The sequence below is a fragment of the Tamandua tetradactyla genome, chromosome 13, assembly GCF_023851605.1.
Source record: "Tamandua tetradactyla isolate mTamTet1 chromosome 13, mTamTet1.pri, whole genome shotgun sequence".
Classification (NCBI taxonomy): Eukaryota; Metazoa; Chordata; class Mammalia; order Pilosa; family Myrmecophagidae; genus Tamandua; species Tamandua tetradactyla.
In genome coordinates, this window is record NC_135339.1 from 17,033,618 (window position 1) to 17,053,558 (window position 19,941).

General features: G+C 55.1%; 1 protein-coding gene and 1 long non-coding RNA gene across 2 annotated transcripts in view; one reads left to right on the forward strand and one right to left on the reverse strand.

Moving 5' to 3' along the window:
- ZCCHC24 (zinc finger CCHC-type containing 24) overlaps positions 1 to 19,941 on the forward strand; it is a 79,796-nt gene that overhangs the window by 49,219 nt on the left and 10,636 nt on the right. The window contains exon 3 of the mRNA XM_077124773.1: positions 16,354 to 16,518. Coding sequence (XP_076980888.1) covers positions 16,354 to 16,518 — 165 coding nt within the window. The remainder of the gene's footprint in view (positions 1 to 16,353; positions 16,519 to 19,941) is intronic.
- On the reverse strand, positions 10,552 to 11,535 carry LOC143653626 (uncharacterized). The gene is made up of 2 exons (XR_013161406.1): positions 11,405 to 11,535; positions 10,552 to 10,777 (listed from the first exon to the last, which is right to left on the reverse strand). It is a non-coding gene; the product is annotated as an uncharacterized LOC143653626 (long non-coding RNA).

The following is a 19,941-nucleotide window of genomic DNA, read 5'->3' on the forward strand; positions in this document are numbered from 1 at the left end:
TGGGGAAAGCCTAGGTTTGCTCAGGGGCCTGAGTGCACAGCCTCTTCCTGCTCTGAGCCTCTTTGCTCATTGAAGGAAGTGTATGTGTGTGTACTTGTGTGTGGCTACACCCCCATGCCAGGAGCCTGAGCCCGCCTCCAGATTGGCTGTGGACCCTTGCCTTCAGGGACACCCTTGCCTTCAGGGACACCTGCACAGGCACGAGCAGGACAGAGCCAGGCAGGTGGTTATCTCAGGCCGTCCATCTACCCTGCTGCCTGTGCCCCTGGATGGCCCCTTCTCCTTCCATCCAGCCCTGCTGCCTTGGGCGCTCCCTCACCATCACCCTCTCCCTGCACCCCCAGCCCTGACCGATTAGGAACCATGCTGTCACCAGCCAAGTGGGGAGCCCCTGGTCTGACCCCCACAACCATGCAGATTGGTAGAGGCCAGACTGCTGGGAGTTGTTGAAACCTTGCTCTCCCTCCCCCAAATCCTTATCCCTCCACCTTTCTTCTCCCCTCCTGCTGCAGCCCCAGATCATACCACCATTGCCCCTCACTAGGAATGTGGCAGCACCCCCCCAAGTGTCCCCACATCCAAACCCTGCCCCCCATTCAATCCATTTTCCACGCACAGCCAAAGAGATCTTTAAACCTCAGGCTGATCTTGCCACCCTTGATTTTAAAGACTTCCTTGGCTCCCCGTTACTCCTGGGCTCAAATCCAGCTCTACCCTATAGCCCCAGGGCTCAGCATAGTCTGGCCTCCAAGGCCCCCATGCCTTCTGCTGCTCCAGCCCTCTGCACACAGGGAGCTCCTCCAGTTCGGTTTCACCTGGTTCACACCTGCCCTCCCCATTGGCCCTTCCCCAGCCACCTCAGTTATGTGCTCTAGAGCCCTTGGCTCAGCATGTAGGTCAATCCTCCAGGCTGATACTTCTGTCTGCTCAATCCTTGCGTATTTATTGAGCACTTATTAGGTGCCCTGCCCCAGCCACTGTGGGCACACCACAGTGAATAAGAAAGACAGGAGGAAGGCTGTTCACGTTCTTGCAGGGTAGGCAGAGATGACATGGGTACAAACACAGGTTGTGCGAGGGCTATGAAGATGACCTCTTTCAGATAGGGTGTCGGGGACCACCTCTCTGAGGAGGTGACTGCTTGAATAGAGACACACGAAGCAGGAAGCAAACAGTGTGATGGGGGAGGAAGGGCATTCCTGGCAGCGGAAACAATAAGAGCAAAGATCCTAAATGAGACAAGGAGGTACCTGATCTGCTGGAAGAAGAGCAGGAGGGCCAGAGTGGACCCTCTGACAGCACGAACTCAGAGCCTGCTGGTTGGGAAGAGAGGAGCTGAGGCACAGGGGCTGCTGTCCCTTCCCCCACCTCCTCCCCCCAGCTGGGCAGCCCTCCTCTAGGGGACACAGATGGGCACTTGTCTTGCAGCCCCCCTTCTCTCTTCGCCCCTCTGAACGCTCGCTGTGGGGACAGGAAGTGTCGGGCCCGCGCCTTCCAGCTGCCCGGGTGGGATGCCACCAAGCTGGGCTGGTCTGCCCAGGGAGGGACAGAGGCCCTATTGAGCCCACTCCCTGGACCAGCGGGGACAATGGCCACACTGATGACCAGGAACATCGCTGGCATGCTTGTCCAGGAAGTCACCAGGCGGCTGTCCTCCTCCCTGCCCCCCATCTTGTGTCCCAGATCCCTCTGACTTTCTCCTCCAGTTACTTAACCTCAGGCTGATAGTAATGTCTGAAACGGTCACTTTTTCCTTCACCCCCACCCCCACTCTGAGTCTCCCTGCCCTGTGCTGGGCCCACGTGGTGCCGAGAGAATCAGAGCCCCTGTGGCTGAGGAATGAGCCGGGAGAAGGAAATAGAACCACAAACGAGGAGCCGAGCAGCCTAAGCGCTTATGGCAGAACTGTTCCAAGTGCAGGGGGCCCTCTGGGCGGTGTTCTGCAGGGAGGGCAGTTAGGGAAGGCTTCCTGGAGGAAGTGTCATGTTCTGAAGAGCTTCCACAGCCAGGGTCACATTTGGAAGGCACGATACCCACTTGGCAGGGTGAGGACCAGGGTCTGGTACAGGTCCCGAGGGAAAAGGGATGGCCTCTGCCTTGGGGCCCGTGCTGGGACTTAAACTCTCTGCTTCCCGATCCTGTGAGCCATCTGCTCATGGAACATTTGCACTGAAGTGACCTGTAGGGATCGCCTTGGCCAGGAATGCCGACACAGATCCCGTGTGCCGGCCACCCCCGCCCACAGCTGCGTCTGTGCAGACATCAATAAAGCCAAACCATTTTTGCCTGTTGAGCCAGGTGCAGCTGCAGAAATCTTCTTCACACAGTGCTCTGGTAGCACATAATTAGAGCAGACGCACAAGATGAAGTATTTGCCTTTCCTGGTTCTCCCTGACACCTTCACTGAGAGTTGGGGAGACAGACCCAGGTGGGGAAGAGACTTGCCCAAGATCACACGGCACACTGGTGTTACGAAGCGCCTCTGTAAAGCAGTTTAGGCTGTAAGGTTTCAGAGGCTAGGCCTGGCCCCAGCCCACCATGTGTTATCCACTCTGAAGGGGAGGGGTCCTGTTAGTCTCTGTCGTAGCGCCTCATTCCTTCATAGCTCCCATCACAACTTCAAGTATTTGAAAGAAATGCTAACTTTTTTCTTTCTATCCCACCTGGCTGTAAGCTTGCAGGAACTGGGTTCAATCTGTTTTGCTAACCACCCTACTCCAGTGTCTCAAATACTCAGAACTTATTTGTTGAGGTCTGAATAGAGAACTTGGGGGGAGGGTGGCGAGATAAGTGCTCCTGGTGACTATTGTCCCAGCCCCTTCCCCACTCCATGCCTGGTGGTTTGGTCTCTTCTGGCCTGGGGTGGGGCAGTGGGACCCCCAGGGCCAACTTGGTCCCAGGCCTGAAGCAGGTCAGATACATGTCAATACACACCCCAGTAAGTGGCCAGTCCACCCCACGTGGGGGAGCCACATTGATGGGCTAGGATCCTTGCAGACAGGGCTGGGTCTCCTGACTTCTGTCCAGGCCCCTGAGCACACTCACTGGCTGCCAGCACCCACATCTGTAAGGAAAAGGCCAGAAGCCTGACAACGAGGTCTGCTGGGAGTTGAGTGTGCGGTGATGGAGGTAGGGGATGGGAGGTGCCTGTAGGCCTTGCATTCCTCTGCTCCCCTAAAGAGACGGGGCCCGAGCCCCCAAAGCAGCCAGGCCTCCTGCTCTCTTCATTGTTCCCCGTGATGGTTTCCAGATGCTGAGGAGTCACAGGTTTGGGGCTGGGCCAGGGGAGGCAGGCCAGCCCTCCCCAGCATCCCGCCGTCACCACTGCCACCACCAGGGCTGCTTTTATAGAGAGTGGGCCCTGCTTCCTGTCCCCAGGCTGCTGCCTGTTGTGAGCCCAGCAGCCTCCCTGTCCTGCACCGCCCACCCCCTCAGGTCCTGGAGCGAGGGGCCCTGGACTCCATTCCTTGCTCTGACCTTTACTTCCTGTGTGGCTCCGACAAGCCACCTGCCTTCTCTGTGCCTCAGTTTCCTGGGCTGTAGAATGGACACGTGAGGGGCAACGCAGAGAAGACAGTATCGGAGGACACTCTTTTAACAGACATGATTGGTTCCATCTAGGTCAGCGGTTCTCAAAGTGAGGGCCCCGGGCCAGCAGCAGTGGCATCACCCAGGAACTCGGTGGTTAGAGATGTAGATTCTCAGGCCCTCCCAGACCCACTGAACAGAAACTCTGGGGGTGGGGCCAGCACTCGGTGCTATAACAAGCCCCCCGGTTGGTGCTCCTGCAAAGGTAAGTGTGAGGACCTGCACTCTAGAATTAGGAGCTTGGGTACCTGGAGTCAAGCAGACCAGGGGCAAAACCCGCTGACCAGGGTGTGGCTTTGGAACTGAGACTTATGTTTCCTGGTGAGTGAAATGGATCCGTCTTCCTGCAGCCCTGGAAAGTTACATGCTGATTAAATGAGACAGTTCGCACACGGCCTCGTCAGCCCGGCTCCCAGGCTGCAGCTCTTTTGGAACAAGTTCCCCGGGGGGCGGGTCCCACATCTGTCTGACCCAGCCACCAAGGCCGGCACTCTAAAGGAGCTGACCCGGAGCCATGGCAAACATGGGGTGTGTCTGTACAGCTGGCACACAGCAGGTGTGTGGTGAGCACGTGCTACCAGAGGGGCCTGTGGTACACGTGTGGTGAGAGGGGTCCCTGCAGGCAGAAGCAATCAAGAGAAGCTTCCAGAAGGAAATATGGCCTCATCTGGATTGGGTTGGGAGGTGAGAGTATTCCAGGTAGAGGGGAGAAGGGAGAGCATGTGCAGAAGTGAGTGTGGGAACAGTTGCCCACCAGCTAGGCCCTCTCCTCACCTCCATAATGGGACATGCTCCCTCTCCCTCCATCCCACCCCCCGGCAGTATCACTGTTACGCGGGACTGACAACAGTTAAGGGGGATAACGTGCTCATGCCAGCCCCAGAAGGTAGGAGCTGAGACCATTTGGACTCCGGCAGGCCTGGGTTTGGATCCCAGCTCTGCTACTTCCTGGCTGTGTGAGATCAGGCAACTCTCCAAGCCTCTCTGTGCCTTGGCTGGCCCCTCTTTAGGGGTTATAGTGGAGATGGAATGACTGGTGGAGGTAACCCTGCAGATAGGAGGAGCTCTGAGGGCTTTTACCACGGTGGGGAGCCCAGGGTAGGGAGGGGAACGGACAGCCCCTGGGCAAGACCCCTGTCACCTAGCCTCCCCTAGAGCCTTGCACCGAGCGTGCTTGCCCTTAGGGCCATGGGGGAGAGTAGGTTTGCCATGATATTTCCAGCCCCTGGGTGAAGATGCAGGATCAGCTGTATTCTGGGCTGCGGGGCTGGGCAGTGTCAGGTTTGCTTACTCCCTGGCGACCCCCTGGAAAAGTCATTAAGAGGGAGCAAACCTGGCAAGGTTTGCACTGCACTCTTGGTGCCCTGGGGGGGGGGGGGCTGTGAGAGGTGCATCCACACACATGCATGCATGCACGCACGTGCGCACACTCATGCACACGCCCTCCTTCCCAGGGTTCATTCTCAGATTTCCACTGCAGCCAACACTGTGAACCTCAGGACGAGCTGGGGATGCTTGGGCTGGCCTGCAGGAACCTGCCGACCCCCTGCTGTGCCCGGTGACAGGTGCCACTTGTGGCCTTGAAAGCAGTCCATGTCTTCTGGCCTTCAGATATCTCACGGGCCACTGAGGAAACTGGACGACAGTGTGAAAGGCTGGGATTCAAGGCCTGCCACTTACTTGCTTCATGACCTTGGACAGGTGACTTAACCTCTCTGGACCTCCATTTCCTCACGTGGAAACGGAGTCACAATGAGCCCACTTACAGGCTAGGGGCATGGCCCACACCGGCTCGCCGTGGCCTCAGCATGGTTGAGCTGTTGTCTGAGTTGTTGTGGTCTCCAAAGTGCCTCCCAGCTCCAACACTCACTGGCCAATGTCCTTGAAGCTGGAAAGCTTGCCCCTCTTTCTACCCCTCCATGGTCAGATGAGGAACTCCAGGCCCAGAGGAGGTGATTTATTTGAGGACAGAAGGGCTGTGGAAGTCAGGCTTGCAGCCTTCTCGCCAGGCAGCTGGTGGGAGCCCCAGCCCCGGCTCCTCCAGAATGGCTCCAAACTGCTGACTCCAGCACTTCACTGGCCAGGGCAGATCGGATTTCTTCTCTGGCATTTGGCCACCCTCCACACCCTTCCCCCCTCGCTATTTTGAGCTGGGCTCCCCCTCCCCTCCTCCCAGGGCTGTGGCCCTCACACCCAATGCCTCACTCCAGGCAGAAGCCTTTTTGCTCAGCGACACACCGCCTTCCCGCCCCTTACCCGCCCCCACCGCATCCCCATGGGATTTGTGCAGAGCCTGGGTTGGACACGTGAAGCCAGGGTTGTTGTCCTGTCCTGTCTGTCCTGGCTGCACCTGGGATGGTGTCAGCCATGGGGCCAGGGGTTGGCCGGTCTGTGGAGACGGTGCTGCTGGCCTGAGGCACCCCTCCCAACCTCAGGCGGTCAGCGCTGCCCCACGTTGCCATCTCCTGCATATGTGACCTCTGCCCTGTCCTTAACTGTGCCCTGTCCACCCATCCCACAGCCCTGCCTGCACATCTCACCACTTCACAGCCCCCGCCGGGCCCAGCGTCCCCTCCAGCCACCCGTGTTCTCAGCCCCCACCTTGGCTGGCCTGGTGTTCCTGGAGAAAGAGCTGTGGAGGGCCCGGCCACAGCCGCAGCGGGCTTAGAGTCCAGTGGTGGAAACGAAACAGCAGTTTGCGAAATTGCTTTAGATTCGAGATGAACTCTCTGAGGGAGGCATGGCGGAGGCCGGGTCAGGGCAGGACATGACCCGGAGCCAAGCCTATGGGGCAGACCGCACGTCCCCTAGGAGCTGGGGGGTGTAGGGCGTCCTCTGGGGGGAGGCAGCGGGAAGGGGGCAGGCAGTGGAGTGAGGACCCCAAGGAGGGCAATTAACCCTGTCTGGGACAGCAGAGATGGGAGGGCCTCCTTTGAGCTTGGCCTTGGGGGGTGCTGGCATGTCCATCACTTACAGGAAATTCTTATTATTTTTGGGTTTGACTATAAGTTTTCTGCAAGGGAGTAGCAGCAACGAAGAGTACAAGGTCAGCCAGGGCCAGAGGGGAAGGAAGGGTTTCGATGCCTTGTGTGTTTTTGTCTCAGTTCTGCAGATGATGGAGGCCCCGAGCCTAAGTGAGGGTACCTGGGGGAGATTCTGCCTGGCCGAACTGGGGTTGTGGCTGCAGCGGGAGAGGAGGCGCGTGCAGGCGGGTGTGTGTGGTCCGGCACATCCACCAGGACAAGCAGTTTTCAGTCACACTGGCACGGCTAGTTATCAGCAAACCACCAAGAAGCTGCAAATCTCCTGTCCAACCCTTGTGGTGACCAGCAATCACTGTCTCTGCAGTCGCACGAAGGGAGGAAACCCCATTTCTTTTGCAATCCCTCTGGTTCGGATGTTTTCCACCCGTTCGGACCGGCCCCTCTTCCCCTTCCCACTTACGCTCTGGTCTGTGCGGTTTGCTAATGGAGGAACGCTAGAAGCAGGAAACAGATAACTTAGGGAGTGGTTGGTCACGTGATGAAAAAGTCTTTGCTTTCCAACAAGTTTTGCCTGAGATTACTTCAGATTGCCTGGCTTTGGGGCGCATGTCAGGAGAGCGGGGTTTGGAGAGAGGATTTCCTGTGGCTTGACGGGCACAAGCCCAGCACCCTGAGACCTCGGGTTGGGGTGGGGCCTGGGGGTCTCTGCACTCCTCTGGCTCCTGGAGAGAGCTGTTTGCTCCGGGCGTCTGTTTCCTCTTTCCATTCTGGTTTATTGTGCCCACCAGCTCTCTCACCTCTCCCTTGTCCCTTCGGATCTGCCCTCACCCTCTTCTCTGTCTCGCTCACTCTCTCTGCTCCAGCCCCACCCCAGGCTTCTCTTCTTTGTCCGTTAGGCTGTCTCTCTCTCTCTCTCCCTTGCCCTCCTTGGGTCTCCTTCCTGCCTCTCTGCCTCTCCCCTGTTTTCTCCTCTGTCCCTCAGCCCCTTCCCCGCTGTCCACTCCCCCGCTGCATGCCCCCCTCCCCAGGGTTTTCCTGAGGCCTTTTCCTGTCACTGTGAAAGCTTCCATTGTTCCCCTGCACTTTGACAAACCCTAGTGTTGTGGAGTCAGGATGGCATTTTTGCGGTGGCTTTGGGCTGGGACCGGGGCGGGAGGGGTGCCGGGAGGCCGGGCTTTCTGGGTCCATGCTGGGCTGCGGCAGGAACCCAGAAAAGGGGAGGGGGCTGGGGCTGAGTCAGCGAGGACGCCTGTCCCCAGACAAGGAGGCTCTTGAGACCCCGCAGGAAGCCTCGGGTGGCCTCTTGCGGTGCGCAGCGTCCCCCAGCCCACCTGTCCCTCTCTCTGCTTCTTCTGAGGCCTCCTCCCAGCCTGCAGCTGTCTGGACCAGGCTGCGGGGGCTCAGGGCTGGCTCCTGGGCCAACGTGTGCCGACACGCGAGTGTGGGTGTCCTTGAAGGGTCCCCAGGGCATTGCCACGGTCTAGGCACCGGACCGACTTGAGTTCAAATCCCACTGCTTACTAATTAGGTGACTTCAGACAAGCCGCTTTCCTGGTCCCGGGCCTCATCTGTAAATTGGGATGAAAGTGCCGACCTCGTGGGCTGTGGCAACGGTGACGGAGGATTTCACGTCATTCGTAGGCCCAGTGCCTGCCACCCAGGAGGGTGTGGGTCTGAGGATGTGTGTCCAGGAGTGCCCCTGTGGGAGTGTGTACATACCCCTCCCCACACACACATGGCGTGTGGCTGGGAATGTGTGGCTGGGGCTGTCCATGATGGGGCAACAGTTGACAGAAGTGTCACAGCGCTGATTCTTCCTGGAAGGCAGGTCATTCTTCATCTGTCTTAACTTATTTCCACCTTCCTGGAGTTTGCCATAGAGCCTGGTGCAAGTGGGTACCCAATGAATGTTAGTTGGATGAATGAATAATTGAGGTGGTCAGGGGTCAGAGGTCAGGAGTGGGATCATGCTTCTAGAAGCTGGCGCGTTCTCTGATGTTCTCACAGCCATTTCTGAAGTGTGGTTTTGGAGTCCGCAAATCAGGTTCAGCTCTGGGTTCCGTGGCTGTGGTTCCCTGGGCAAGTTCCTTGGCCTCTCTGAGCCTCAGTTTCCTCTCCTGTCACATAACAGGGCTGTAGTGTGACATGTCAGAGTCCCAGCTCCTCCCTAGCATCCCCTTTGGGGCTCTGGGACTGGCAGGGCCTGGCTTACAGTGGGGAGCCAGGACTCAAAGCTGGCCTCTGACCCCTAACCCTGTGGGGCCACGGATGGGGGCGTCTGGGAGGGGTCACTATCTCTTCCAGGGAGGGCCCCCCGAACCTTCTCAAGCTGTCCTCAAAGAGCCAGCAAAGCCCTGCACAGCCCTGGGCCCTCAGTCCATGCGTCAGTCCCATGTCACCCCTCTGACATTCCCTGCAGTGGCTGGCCAGCTGCCCCTGCCCACTCACTTGGCCTCTGTCTCTTCGTCCATGGAAAGGTCATCGCAAACTGCTGTGACTCAGGGCTCCGCCTCTCTGCGAAGGTGGACTCAAAGCCAGGACCACCTCGGTGGCCGGGACGCAGGAGAGTGCACGACCCGGGTGGGGCTGGGAGCCGCGTGGAGCCATCTGTTCCTTATTTCCTCCCGCTGCCTCTCCGGGCTCCAACCCGAGCTTCTCAGCTGGACGCTGCCGTGGGGCTGGCCTGGTGCTCTGTGGGGGTGGCGCTGGGGCTGGGGGCTGCCAGCACCCACGGAGTGATGGGTCTCAGGGGTGAAAGTGACCCTGCCGAGTTGTCAGTCTCAACCCCTCACTCTGGAGGGGGAAACTGAGGCCCAGAGAGAGGAAGGGACACCCCCAGCGCCACTTGGACAATGACAGTAGCATCCCTTCTGTGTTGCTCACCTGCCGTGTCCTGGTGGTTCTCCCCTTCTTGTGCTGTCTGGGCGTAATGCATGGCATAGGGACGTGGGCCCAAGTCGGAAGGCCTGGGTTCAAATCCCAGCTCCACCAGCTTCCTGGTTACAGAGCTTTGGGCACATTCCTTAACCTCAGTGTCCATGCCTGAAATGGGATTAACCACACTTAGCTTGTACTGTGGCTGTGGCCCCAAAGAGGGGCTTAGCGCAGGGCGTGACTCTTCACCCCTGAGTGCTGGCTGCGACAGGGCTGCTCTCCTGGGCAGGTGGAGGGGGCACGGCTGGGTCTGGGTGTGAGACTGGGAGGTGCCCTGGTCACAGCTGGAGCACAGGGCGGAACCCGCCTTGGAGTCACAGCAGGGCCAAGGCCCGCCTCGGCCCCCTGCCCGCCACCCTCCCAGGGCCCAGGCCACCAAAGGTCACATTGCCATCTCTCAGAGGAGGCCTCCACAGTTTAAGAGGGGATCGAGCTGCACCCCAAAGGATGTTTCAGACAGGGATTTGGGGCAGCAGGAGCAGGAGGGGGCTGGGCGCCTGTGGTAGGGGGCAGCATGCGGCTCCGTCCTGTCTTCCCTGGAAACCGAGGAGGCAGATGGGATGTGGGGAGTGTGACCCCACTCTCCTAGGATGTCCTTTCGGGGCCTGGGCAGGGCAGCTGTGTGGATGGGCGGATGGTCCAGCAAAAGCAGCAGCCAGCGGCCGGCCAGAAGCCTGGCACCCCAGCCTCAGGGCCCACCCTGCAGGGGCGGAGGGCTCCCAAGTGTGCACAAACCCTCCCTCTCCGTGGGGTTCCCACGGCCTCGGGCAAGCGCAGGGAGCCCCCTAGTGGGCAGCAGGGAGGCGGCTGGTGAACCGTCGTCATCTTCACTCAAGTGACACCTGCTCCTCAGAGACACCCTGTTAATTAGAGCAGAGCCTAAGGAAATGGAACCAAAATCCTCAGCAGTCCCATCCCCTGGAAGCCAGCGCCAAACACGTCCGGCCCATGTCCTGCCTGCCTTCTACTTTTTTTGATCGGAGATGGGGAGAAATCTATCTTTGGTTGCTTATTCTGCTTTCTCTAGAAGCATTTCCCCACACCCTTAAAAAAAAGCTTCATAACTATTTTAATGTCTTCATTGTCTTTCATCCAATGGGTGTAACTTAATTAAGGGAACCTGCCGTCATCATTGGATGTTTGGCTCCTTCAGCTCTTCGCTGTCATAACCACCGCTGTGATGAACATCTTTACACGCCCCTTTGGCCTGCGGCTCTAATAATTACCCTCAGGTGGTTGCCCAGAAATGGCATTTGCTCAGGAAAGGGGAGCTGAAGGGAAAGGAATGGACATTTAAAAAAGATCAAAGGCTTCTTGCCAAGTTGCCCTATAGAAATATAGTAGGAGAGTACACCTGCCTAGCCCCCGCTTGTAGCAGGCTTGAGAGTGTCCCCTGCACACCTGACTGGTTGGCCCTTCAGCAGCTCCGAGCTGGTGACAGAGCACTGCAGAAGTGGAAGGGCTCTCAGAATCACTGGGTCTGACTGCCTGACAGGGGCAAGGGTTTCCTCGACAGCCCCTCCTTTACAGTTTGTTTATCCAAGTTCTGCTTACACACCCCTAGTGATGGGGAGCTCACTACCTTCTAGCTAAGCCTGAGCTGCTGGGAAGATACCTTGGAGCCATTTGGAGGAAGTGATCAAGTGGTGGCAGTATCAGCTACATCCTTCCCAAGCAGCCAGCTTGTCGGGATGGTTCCTCCAGCAACCTGCCCAGTCCTGCCCTCTCCCCTCCTGGGCCCTGATTCTCCTTCCCACCAGCCCCCTCTCCCCATTCCCTACTACCCAGGATTAACTCCACAGCAATTCTAGCCCTCTTCTGGAAGTCAGGGGACCCAGCTATGGGTCCCCTGTCCTCAATCCCTGGTCCACTGTGTGTCCTTAAGTAAGTCCCCTTACCTTTCTGGTCCCCAGAGGGCCTTCCTGTGCTACAGGGGCTGGTTTCCGAGCACCAGTGAGCTAGGCCTGGGTTCCTGGCAGACGTGATTCCCAGAGGAGTACGTGGCAGGGGCCTGGGTCAGGAGGGCCTGGTCAGACCTGGCACCCTTCCCGGCTGAAGCTGGCAGGAGGCCCCTTCAGAGCCCTCAACAGGCACCGCCCGTTTCAGGCTGACGTTTATGAGAAGAGGCCCTGCATTTCTGAGAGGAGGCAGGGGGACCATGTAGGGGGTAGAGCAGCCTTTGTTTCTTCAGAAATTGCTGCTGCCTTCAGCCCTGCCCTCGTTTATAAGCGTAAATAAGCCAGGAATAAGCCCTTCCAGGAAGGGGCTTCTCGTTGCTGAGAGCTGCCTGCTGTCCTGCCCTACCCTCCATCCATGGCCTCTTCACCCCTGCGCCGTAGGACACCTCTCCCCTCTAACCTGCAGGAGGACAAACCAAGGCCTGACTCAGCTGGGCTGAGCTGGAGGCCTGGGGACTGGGGGCTCTTGTCACTGGGTCCTGGGACATCTCTTTTCCAAGTGCAAGCCTCAGTCTCGTGGAGGGGCCCACTGGGGGGGTAAAGGACAGAAGAGGTGAGCCAAGTGTGGCCTTGTGGGGAAAAGTCCGCTCTTGGAGCCTCCAGACCTTGCCTCTTGCCCCTTGGACACTGGAAGCTCTTTGACAGTATTGCCTTTTCCCCGTGCTTCAGTTTTACCATCTGTTAAATGGGATGATATCTTCTGCCTCAGAGGGGTAAATGGGGACTAATAGGCTGTGGAGCCCTGAATACAAAGCCTAGCATACAGGTGGTGCTTACTAAATGTCAGTTCTCTTCCCTTTTCCTTTTGTCCTCTGCCAGCAGCATCTCTGAGCTTTTGCAGGCAACCTCTGAGAATTCCAGAAGGTGGAGACACCCTAGTGCTGCTTCTTCCTTTGTTTGCCAATCACTCTTCTTCCTACCCAGGCCTCCCTCCCATCCCTGGTACCTCCCTCCAGTGGTTTTGGCCCACTGGTCTCTAGCCTTTGGCATGTCCTGGGACCATCTGCCGTGTACAGGCCTGAGGAGCTAATAATGCTGAACTGCATGATATCCCTTTTTAGTGTTTTGCAGATTCTAGTAGGTTGTCACCAAGTGATGATAATATAGCTCCTGGGGAAAAGAAACATGATTATATAAAGAAGAAATTATCCTTCCTTAGGCCACTATTGTTCTGTATTAAAAGAAAAAAACCTGATATTCCTGCTTCACTTTCTGTGTACCAGGCACTGTCTGAAGTGTTTTGCTTGAATTGGGCTATCCACTGAGCTATTCATGTACCTTTGTGTACATGCATGTATTAATCTTCCCAACCTTGGGAGGCAGGCCCTTTATCACCATCTCTGGATTCCAGGTGAGGAAACTGAGGCACAGAGAGAGGTTGAATAACTTGCAGAGAGTCCCCCAGAGAGCCTCAGCTCAGCCAGATCGTGGGTGTCTGGCCTGAATCCACCAGCCAAGCCACGTCCCAGGCGAGGGGGTGTCAGAGCTGGGCCCTCCCTGTCGCCCAGCCTGTCAGCAGCTGTGGGAATGTTGTGCTGGGGCCGTCTGTGGCCAGCAGCTTATACTCCCTGGTGGACGGGCTCCAGGACGGCTGGATTTCTAATTACATGGTGCAGTGAGGCTGTCCGGCTCACCCCCTCGCTCTTCTCTCCTTCTCCCTTTGGTCCATACTCTGTGTCTCCTTTCTCTCTGTAGGCTTCTTTCCCATTCATTGTGGAGCAGAGGCTCTTTGGGAACTGAATTCTCAGTCTCTGTCAGGCCCTGCCCCATTCTCCACCCTTAGCTCTGCCGGGTGTCCCTGGGATGCCTTGACCTCTGCCCTTTGCCCCAGCTGTGTGAGGTCAGGCGCCAGATCCTGTCAGCAAACTGAACCAAGAGGGATTTCACTCCCACCTCTAGTGAGCATCCATGACTACTCCCCTTTCCCCCTTTAAAGTGTTGATGCATCTAAGAACAGGGACGTGGAAAATGAATTCGTTTTGTACACAGAGGCTGGGGCTGCTTGGAAACTGTGGGCCCAAGGTGGAGAGGAAGGTGTCTGAGGGCTTGCTGCACACCCATTACCTTCAGACCATCAGAGGTCGGAGTGCCCTCGGAGGCACACGCTGACCCCTCTCCTGCAAACTGACTGCTCCCTTGACATATCTGGCCTCCAGTGCTGAGAGCCAGCCCTGCCTCAGAGCTCACCCTGCACCATCTCCTCAGGGTATCACAGCCATAAGGAAGGCCAGTAAGGATCCAAAAGGTATAAGGCAGCAGATCCAAAGAACAGACAGTGTCCTCATCACTTTCTAAGTTTAGATTTACACACTCAGCACTTATATCCCTTTTTAGTGCTTTGCCTGAAATTCTAGTAGGCTGTCACCAAGTAGTGGTCATGACTCCTGGGAAAAAGAGACATGATTACAGCAGGAAGAAGTTACTCTTCCCTACAGTACTATTGTTCTATATTAATAAATAATGATCAATATTCCTATTTTACTTTCTATATGCCAGGCACTGCCCTAAGTATCTTACAGGATTGTCTTGCTTAATCCTCCATTTAGTCTTATGTGGTAGTCACTGTCATCTTCTGAATAAGTTACCCAGGATCACAGGGCTGGGATTTGGACCCGAGTGGTCTGGCTCCTGAGTCTGACTGTTAGCCAGCTACCTAGGGAGACATCACTGCAGGAACAGATCATCTCATGGCACAGTGCTTCTTAAATTTAATGACATCTGAGTTCCATGGGGCACTTGTTAAAGTGTGTGCTCTGATACGCACTGTAAGCGCGGGCTGGGATTTTCTATTTCTCACATGTTCCTGGGTCATGGTGACGCTGCTGGTCTGGAAGCCCCACTCTGTGTAGTCACAGTGCAGAGCCTGTGTTTAAGCCTGTCTCAAGTGCAAAGCCCATGGGGGCCAAGTAGGTGACCCCAGGGCAGGGAGCGGCTGGTGGGAACAGGTAACGTGGAAGCTGCCTGTGCTGTCGGTCTGATGGGGCAGCCAACCAACCACAACTCATGATCACCAGCAAGAATTCTGGTCCTTTGGGGCCATATTTTTACATGAAATCTCCCATTTCCAAATGTTGATGCAACAAATTCAGCTTTTTAAAATACTCTCTGCATTATGGGAAAAATTGCAAACCATGGGCTATAGTTAACAGTAATATTTTAATAATCTTTCATCAACAATAACAAATGTACTACACCAATACTATGGGTTAGTAATGGGGGGTGGGGATAAGGGATATGGGAGGATTTGGGTTTTCTTTTTATTTCTTTTCTGGTGTAATCAAGTGTTCTAAAATTGATCATGGGGTTGCATGCATAGCTATGTGATGAGACTGCGAATCAGTGGTTTGCATACTTCAGATGGTTTGTGCGTTGTGTGAATATATCTCAATAAAAACTGCATAAAACGACACCACCCTGCAGCTTGTACATGAATGCTCATAGCAGCATTATTCTTAGTAACCCCAAAGTGTAAGTGACTCAAATGTCTATCGTGTGGTGTATAAATAAAATGTCGTATATTGTTACCATGGAATAAAAAGGAATGATACATGCTACAACATGGGTGGGCCTTGAAAACAGGAAACCAAGTGAAGGGTGCTGCCCCAAAAGGTCATAGTGCATGATTCCATTTAACTGAAATGTCCAGAATAGGCAAATCTTTTAGAGACAGATATTAGGGGGTGGGGGTAAGGAGAGGGCAGTGGGTGAAATGTGTGATACGTGAATTATATCTCAGTAAAGTTGTTTGAAAAAAACCCTATGCAGACTAGAGAGCTAGTCTCTTTGGCATATAAAGTACAATTACAAGTCAAGAAGAAAAATACAAAAACCCCAACAGAAAGAAAAATTGGCAAAGGATGTGAACAAACAATTCACAAACACAGATGATTCTTAAATACATGGAAAAACGATCTTTTTCTCATCAGTATGAGATGTACAATCAAAGCTACTTTGAGATAGGATTTTTTACCCCTTAGAGCAGCAGTCATCATAACGTTTAATAATGTGCTTTGCTGGCAAAGCTGTGGGACTTTTAATGCCTGCGATGGAGGGGGTAGAGGCATGCCAATTTAGCATTATCTTTAAAAATTAAAAGCATGCCTCTCCACTGACCAGCCATTTTACATCTAGGAATTTATCCTACAGATGAGCTCACACGTGTGCAAAATGATTTATGTACAGTTATTCCTTACAGTGTTGTTTGTCATGACGAGTAAAAACCACCCAAATGTTCACTAGCAGTGTGGAAACAACTGGTCTGTTATGCGATGGGTAAACAGACCGCACTCAGCTCTGTTTGTATTGATGCAGGCAAAAACTCCAAGCTATATTAAAAGTTTTTTTAAAAAAGGAAGCTGTACAACCAAATGTGTCATCTGTTTCCCTTTGTGTGAGGGAAAAGAAAGAATGTGTGGACACGTGTAGATGGTGCAAATGCGGAGTCCATCCTTCGGGTGGTACAAAGGACCCCCAGTCTGCTGCCAAGGAGGGGGATCAGAGAGGAGCGGGACCTGCGTTATTCTGTGCCCCGTGCCTGCCGCCTCTTCAGTACCCGTCATCATGTTTATTACGACAGCCAGCTGCCCCTCCAGGAAGTCTGAGCTAAAGAAATAACCCCTGGCCGCCATATAGTGCTTCATTCCCTTAAGTCTAGAAGGGGCGCCGTCCACCGCCTCCTCCATTCTCGGTCCCCTGGAGCGGGTCTCCCCAGCCATGGGATTGGCGTGTGCGTTATGGGGGGACCCTGGCCTTCTCTGGATCGGACGCGAAGTGCCTGCGTATGGGGGCACGGGGCACTGAACACTGAGGGAGGCGGTCGTGGGGACCCTGTGGGGGCAGCGCCTTGACCTGGTGGACCTAATCCCCTAATCTTGCTTCCTGTCCTCCAGGCACGCCCCAAAGGCGAGGGCCTGACCCCGTACCAGGGCAAGAAGCGCTGCTTCGGCGAGTACAAGTGTCCCAAGTGCAAGAGAAAATGGATGAGCGGCAACTCGTGGGCCAACATGGGGCAGGAGTGCATCAAGTGCCACATCAACGTGTACCCGCACAAACAGGTGAGCTGGGGGGCCGGCCGGGGGTCCAGGGGCGGGGAGACAAGGGGAGCCTGTTCTCTGAGGGGTCTCTGGCCTTGCTTTGCTCCTTCATACCCTGAGGGTGAGACAGGCTGATCCATTTTTCAGAATTTGCCTGCTCGCCCTGGAAGGGAAGGAGGAAAAGGGCCACTGCAGCGAGACCTTGAAACTAGATACCCAGAGGGATTTTACAACCAATGAGCTGGGGTGCTCTTGTGAGACAGAGCAGGGGTGCTGGGGGCAGCAGGGAGCTGTGGACGGAAGAGCGTGGCTCATCCTACATTTCATTCGTGAATCCATCTCGTTGACAACTGTGCACGAAGCAGCTGCTGTGTAGGATGTGCCAAGGCAGACAGGGGCCTGCCCCGAGGGGAGGGGTTGAGGCAGCTCCCCCTAGGGGGGCCTTACTTAAGATAGGCTGCAAAAAGAGCTGCTCAGGAGAGGTGGCATTTACATCAGGACCTACGGGGGGAGGGGGGCGGGGAGGAAGCTAGCTATGTAACAAGTGGGCTGACAGTCATTCTAGGAAGTGGCCACAGCAGGTGCAAATGTCCTGAGGTTGTAAGGACTCAGTGTGCTCAAAAAGCTCAGTGAAGGAGCATTACAATGGGGCCAGAGGAGGGGAAGAGCTAAACAGCCATGGGGGGCACGTGAAGGAGTCCTTACGTGAGGGGGTTTTCTGCTTCATTTTAAGACAATTACTCTTAGTTTTGTATGGGGTTTAGTCTGGATGGGGGGTAGATAGAGAGTCAGAAGACTGGTAGGGAAGCCCATTGCCATAGTCTCCAGTGAGCCAGTGGGGACCTAAACTAAGGTGGCTTTTGAACTGGAATTGCACAGTGTTGCCAGATCAGATGTGGAAGGTGAGGGGAAGGAAGGAACCCAGGAGAACGATCTGAAAAGCTCAAGCACCTGAGTGGCTGGAGGTGGTGGGTGCCGAGGTGGGCAGTGGAGCTGAGGGGGGGTGGAGGTGGGCATGGGTATGCGAGGTAAGAGCAAGTGTTCTCGGGAGCTTGTTACAGTTGAGATGTTTGAGAAACCCAAGTAGAGGTGCCAAGAAGGTAGTTGGATTTGTTATTCTGAAATTCATAGGAGAAGTCAGGGTGGCTCCTATTTAACTGGTTGTCATTGACGTAAAGGCATGTAGGGAATGGGTGGGATTTGCTAGAGAAAGAATGTAGATGAAGCAGAGAAGGGATTCCCTAGATCAAGAGTCGTGGAATCCCAGCGTTCGGCACTCTCATACAGGGCACCGAACACCTGGGCGTGTGGAGTCCTTGGAATCAGGGGGAACAGCGTTTGAGAGGGGGTGGGTGGTGGGTGGGGGTGGTGCTGAGATGCCACGTTCAGTGACCAAATATAGCGCCCTGGAGATTTGGCAGTAGGGAGATGGTCCTTAGCAGGGCGTCGTTTTTTTGCCTGGAGAATCTTTCAACACAGGACCAAAGTGGCTGGCCCTGGGCGGGTCACATGTAAGGCCCAGAGTGGAGATATTGATTTACAGGTGACCTGTTGACCATGGGCAGGTCCATAGAGCAATGAGGAGAGAGGCTTGTTGGGATCAGGCTGCAGAGGGAGTGCTTTTTTTGGCCGTTTTTCAGGAGGGTTTGTAGAGAGAAGCTGTGCAGGGTGATGGTAGCTGGAGTGGGGAAGGTGGCATTGAGATGGGTTTGTTAGAGATGGGAGGGTCCAGAGCAGTTTGAAGCTGATGAGAACAGTCTGGAAGGAAACAAAAGGCTGATGATATAGGGAGAGAGGAGGGCTGCCTTATCCATCCATATAGGAGGGGAGGAACAGGAAGAGGGGATCTGGGGCGTGCATGGGTTTTGGTGGTACAGAGAAGAGGAATGTCACATCCAAGGCTTCCGTTTTCCCAGTGAGAAGAGGGACAGGTTTCTCAGCTAGAAGTGCTGCAGGCTCGAGGAAGGATGAGCGACGAAGCAGGCTCCTGGAGAAACCTGGCAGGACGGCCAAGCAGCATCCCAGGCCAAGAGGAGTCCAAGGCATCAGCCCAGGGCTGTGCTTTCCTCCAGCAGTGGTCACAGCTACAGCCTCGAGATGCTGTGGGGCTTTGCCAGGCGAGCGTTTCAGAGGGGAAGAAATTCAAGGGAGTTGCGACTCTTTGTAAAATGTGACGATAATGCATCCTCCTGGGGTCTCAGCTAGACGGCAGGGCAGGAGAGCCAGTGGGGTCCCCGTGGGGGCTGATCAGTCAGGTGGCATGTGTGAGCCAGTGGGCTGGAGGGAGAGTACGGACGGGACAGAGGGGTGTGTGTGTGTGATGGAGGTTTCTGAAGACTGAGGCCAGGGTGCGGCCACGGGAGGTGGTGGGAGAGAAAGGTCACTACTGGTGAGGTAGTCGGGGAACTGAGGAGGGGGGGTGGGGCATGCTCGCTGAGTCACCAGGAGAGGTGGCAGGAGCAGAGCTGGTGGAGGAGGCAGGAAGGAAAAAGGAGGGCGAGGAGGGTGGCATGAGCCTCCAGGAACAGGGAGGGTGGGCAGTAGTTGAAAGTGGGAAGAGAGCCAAAGGTGGGCACCTGCTCCACCTGCCCCCATCCTAAAGTGCATTGCGGGGGTGACAGTCCAAAGCAGAGGCCTGTGCTTGAGCCCTCGTGACACGCCTTCTGGCTGTGTGGCCTTCACCAAGCCCCTTAATTGCCCTGTCCCCAGCGGCTCAAATGCAGGGGCTTGGGGCGGGCTTCCCTTTCTAACCTGCAGTATTGTTATGTCAAGGAACTGAAGTCAAAGGTCTGTGAAAGTAAAGGTCTTTACTGTTAGATGTTTTTTACGTGTGACAAAGGAGGGAACATGATTTAATGCCTTCTAGAAGTAAGCTGCAAAAACCAAATCATTTTTAAAAGACGGCTTCTGAAAAGTAGGGTCAGATTGGCTATGGAAGTCCCATAGAAAGAGGAGCAGCTTTCCCAGCACAAAAGGGGGATGCAGGGACAGGAGAAGTACATCAGTAAGTGAGGGTTTCATCCTTAAAAGATGTGTGAGATCAGTCTGGCAACACTTTGCACAACTTAAGGGGTCTCTGCACAGAGTGACAGGGATACAAAGCAAATGTTTCTTAAAGCCAGGTGTTCTAGTTTGCTAGCCGCCAGAATGCAATATACCAGAAATGGAATGACTTTTAAAAAGAGGAATTTAATAAATTGCTACTTTACAGTTCTAAGGCTGAGAAAATGTCCCAGTTAAAACAAGTCTAGAAATGTCCAATCTAAGGCATCCAGGGAAAGATACCTTGGTTCATAAAGGCTGATGAAGTTCAGGGTTTCTTTCTCAAGTGGAAGGGCACATGGTGAACACGGCATCATCTGCTAGCTTCTTCTCCTGGCTTCCTGTTTCATGAAGCTTCCCGGGAGGCATTTTCCGTCTTCATCTCCAAAGGTAGCTGGCTGG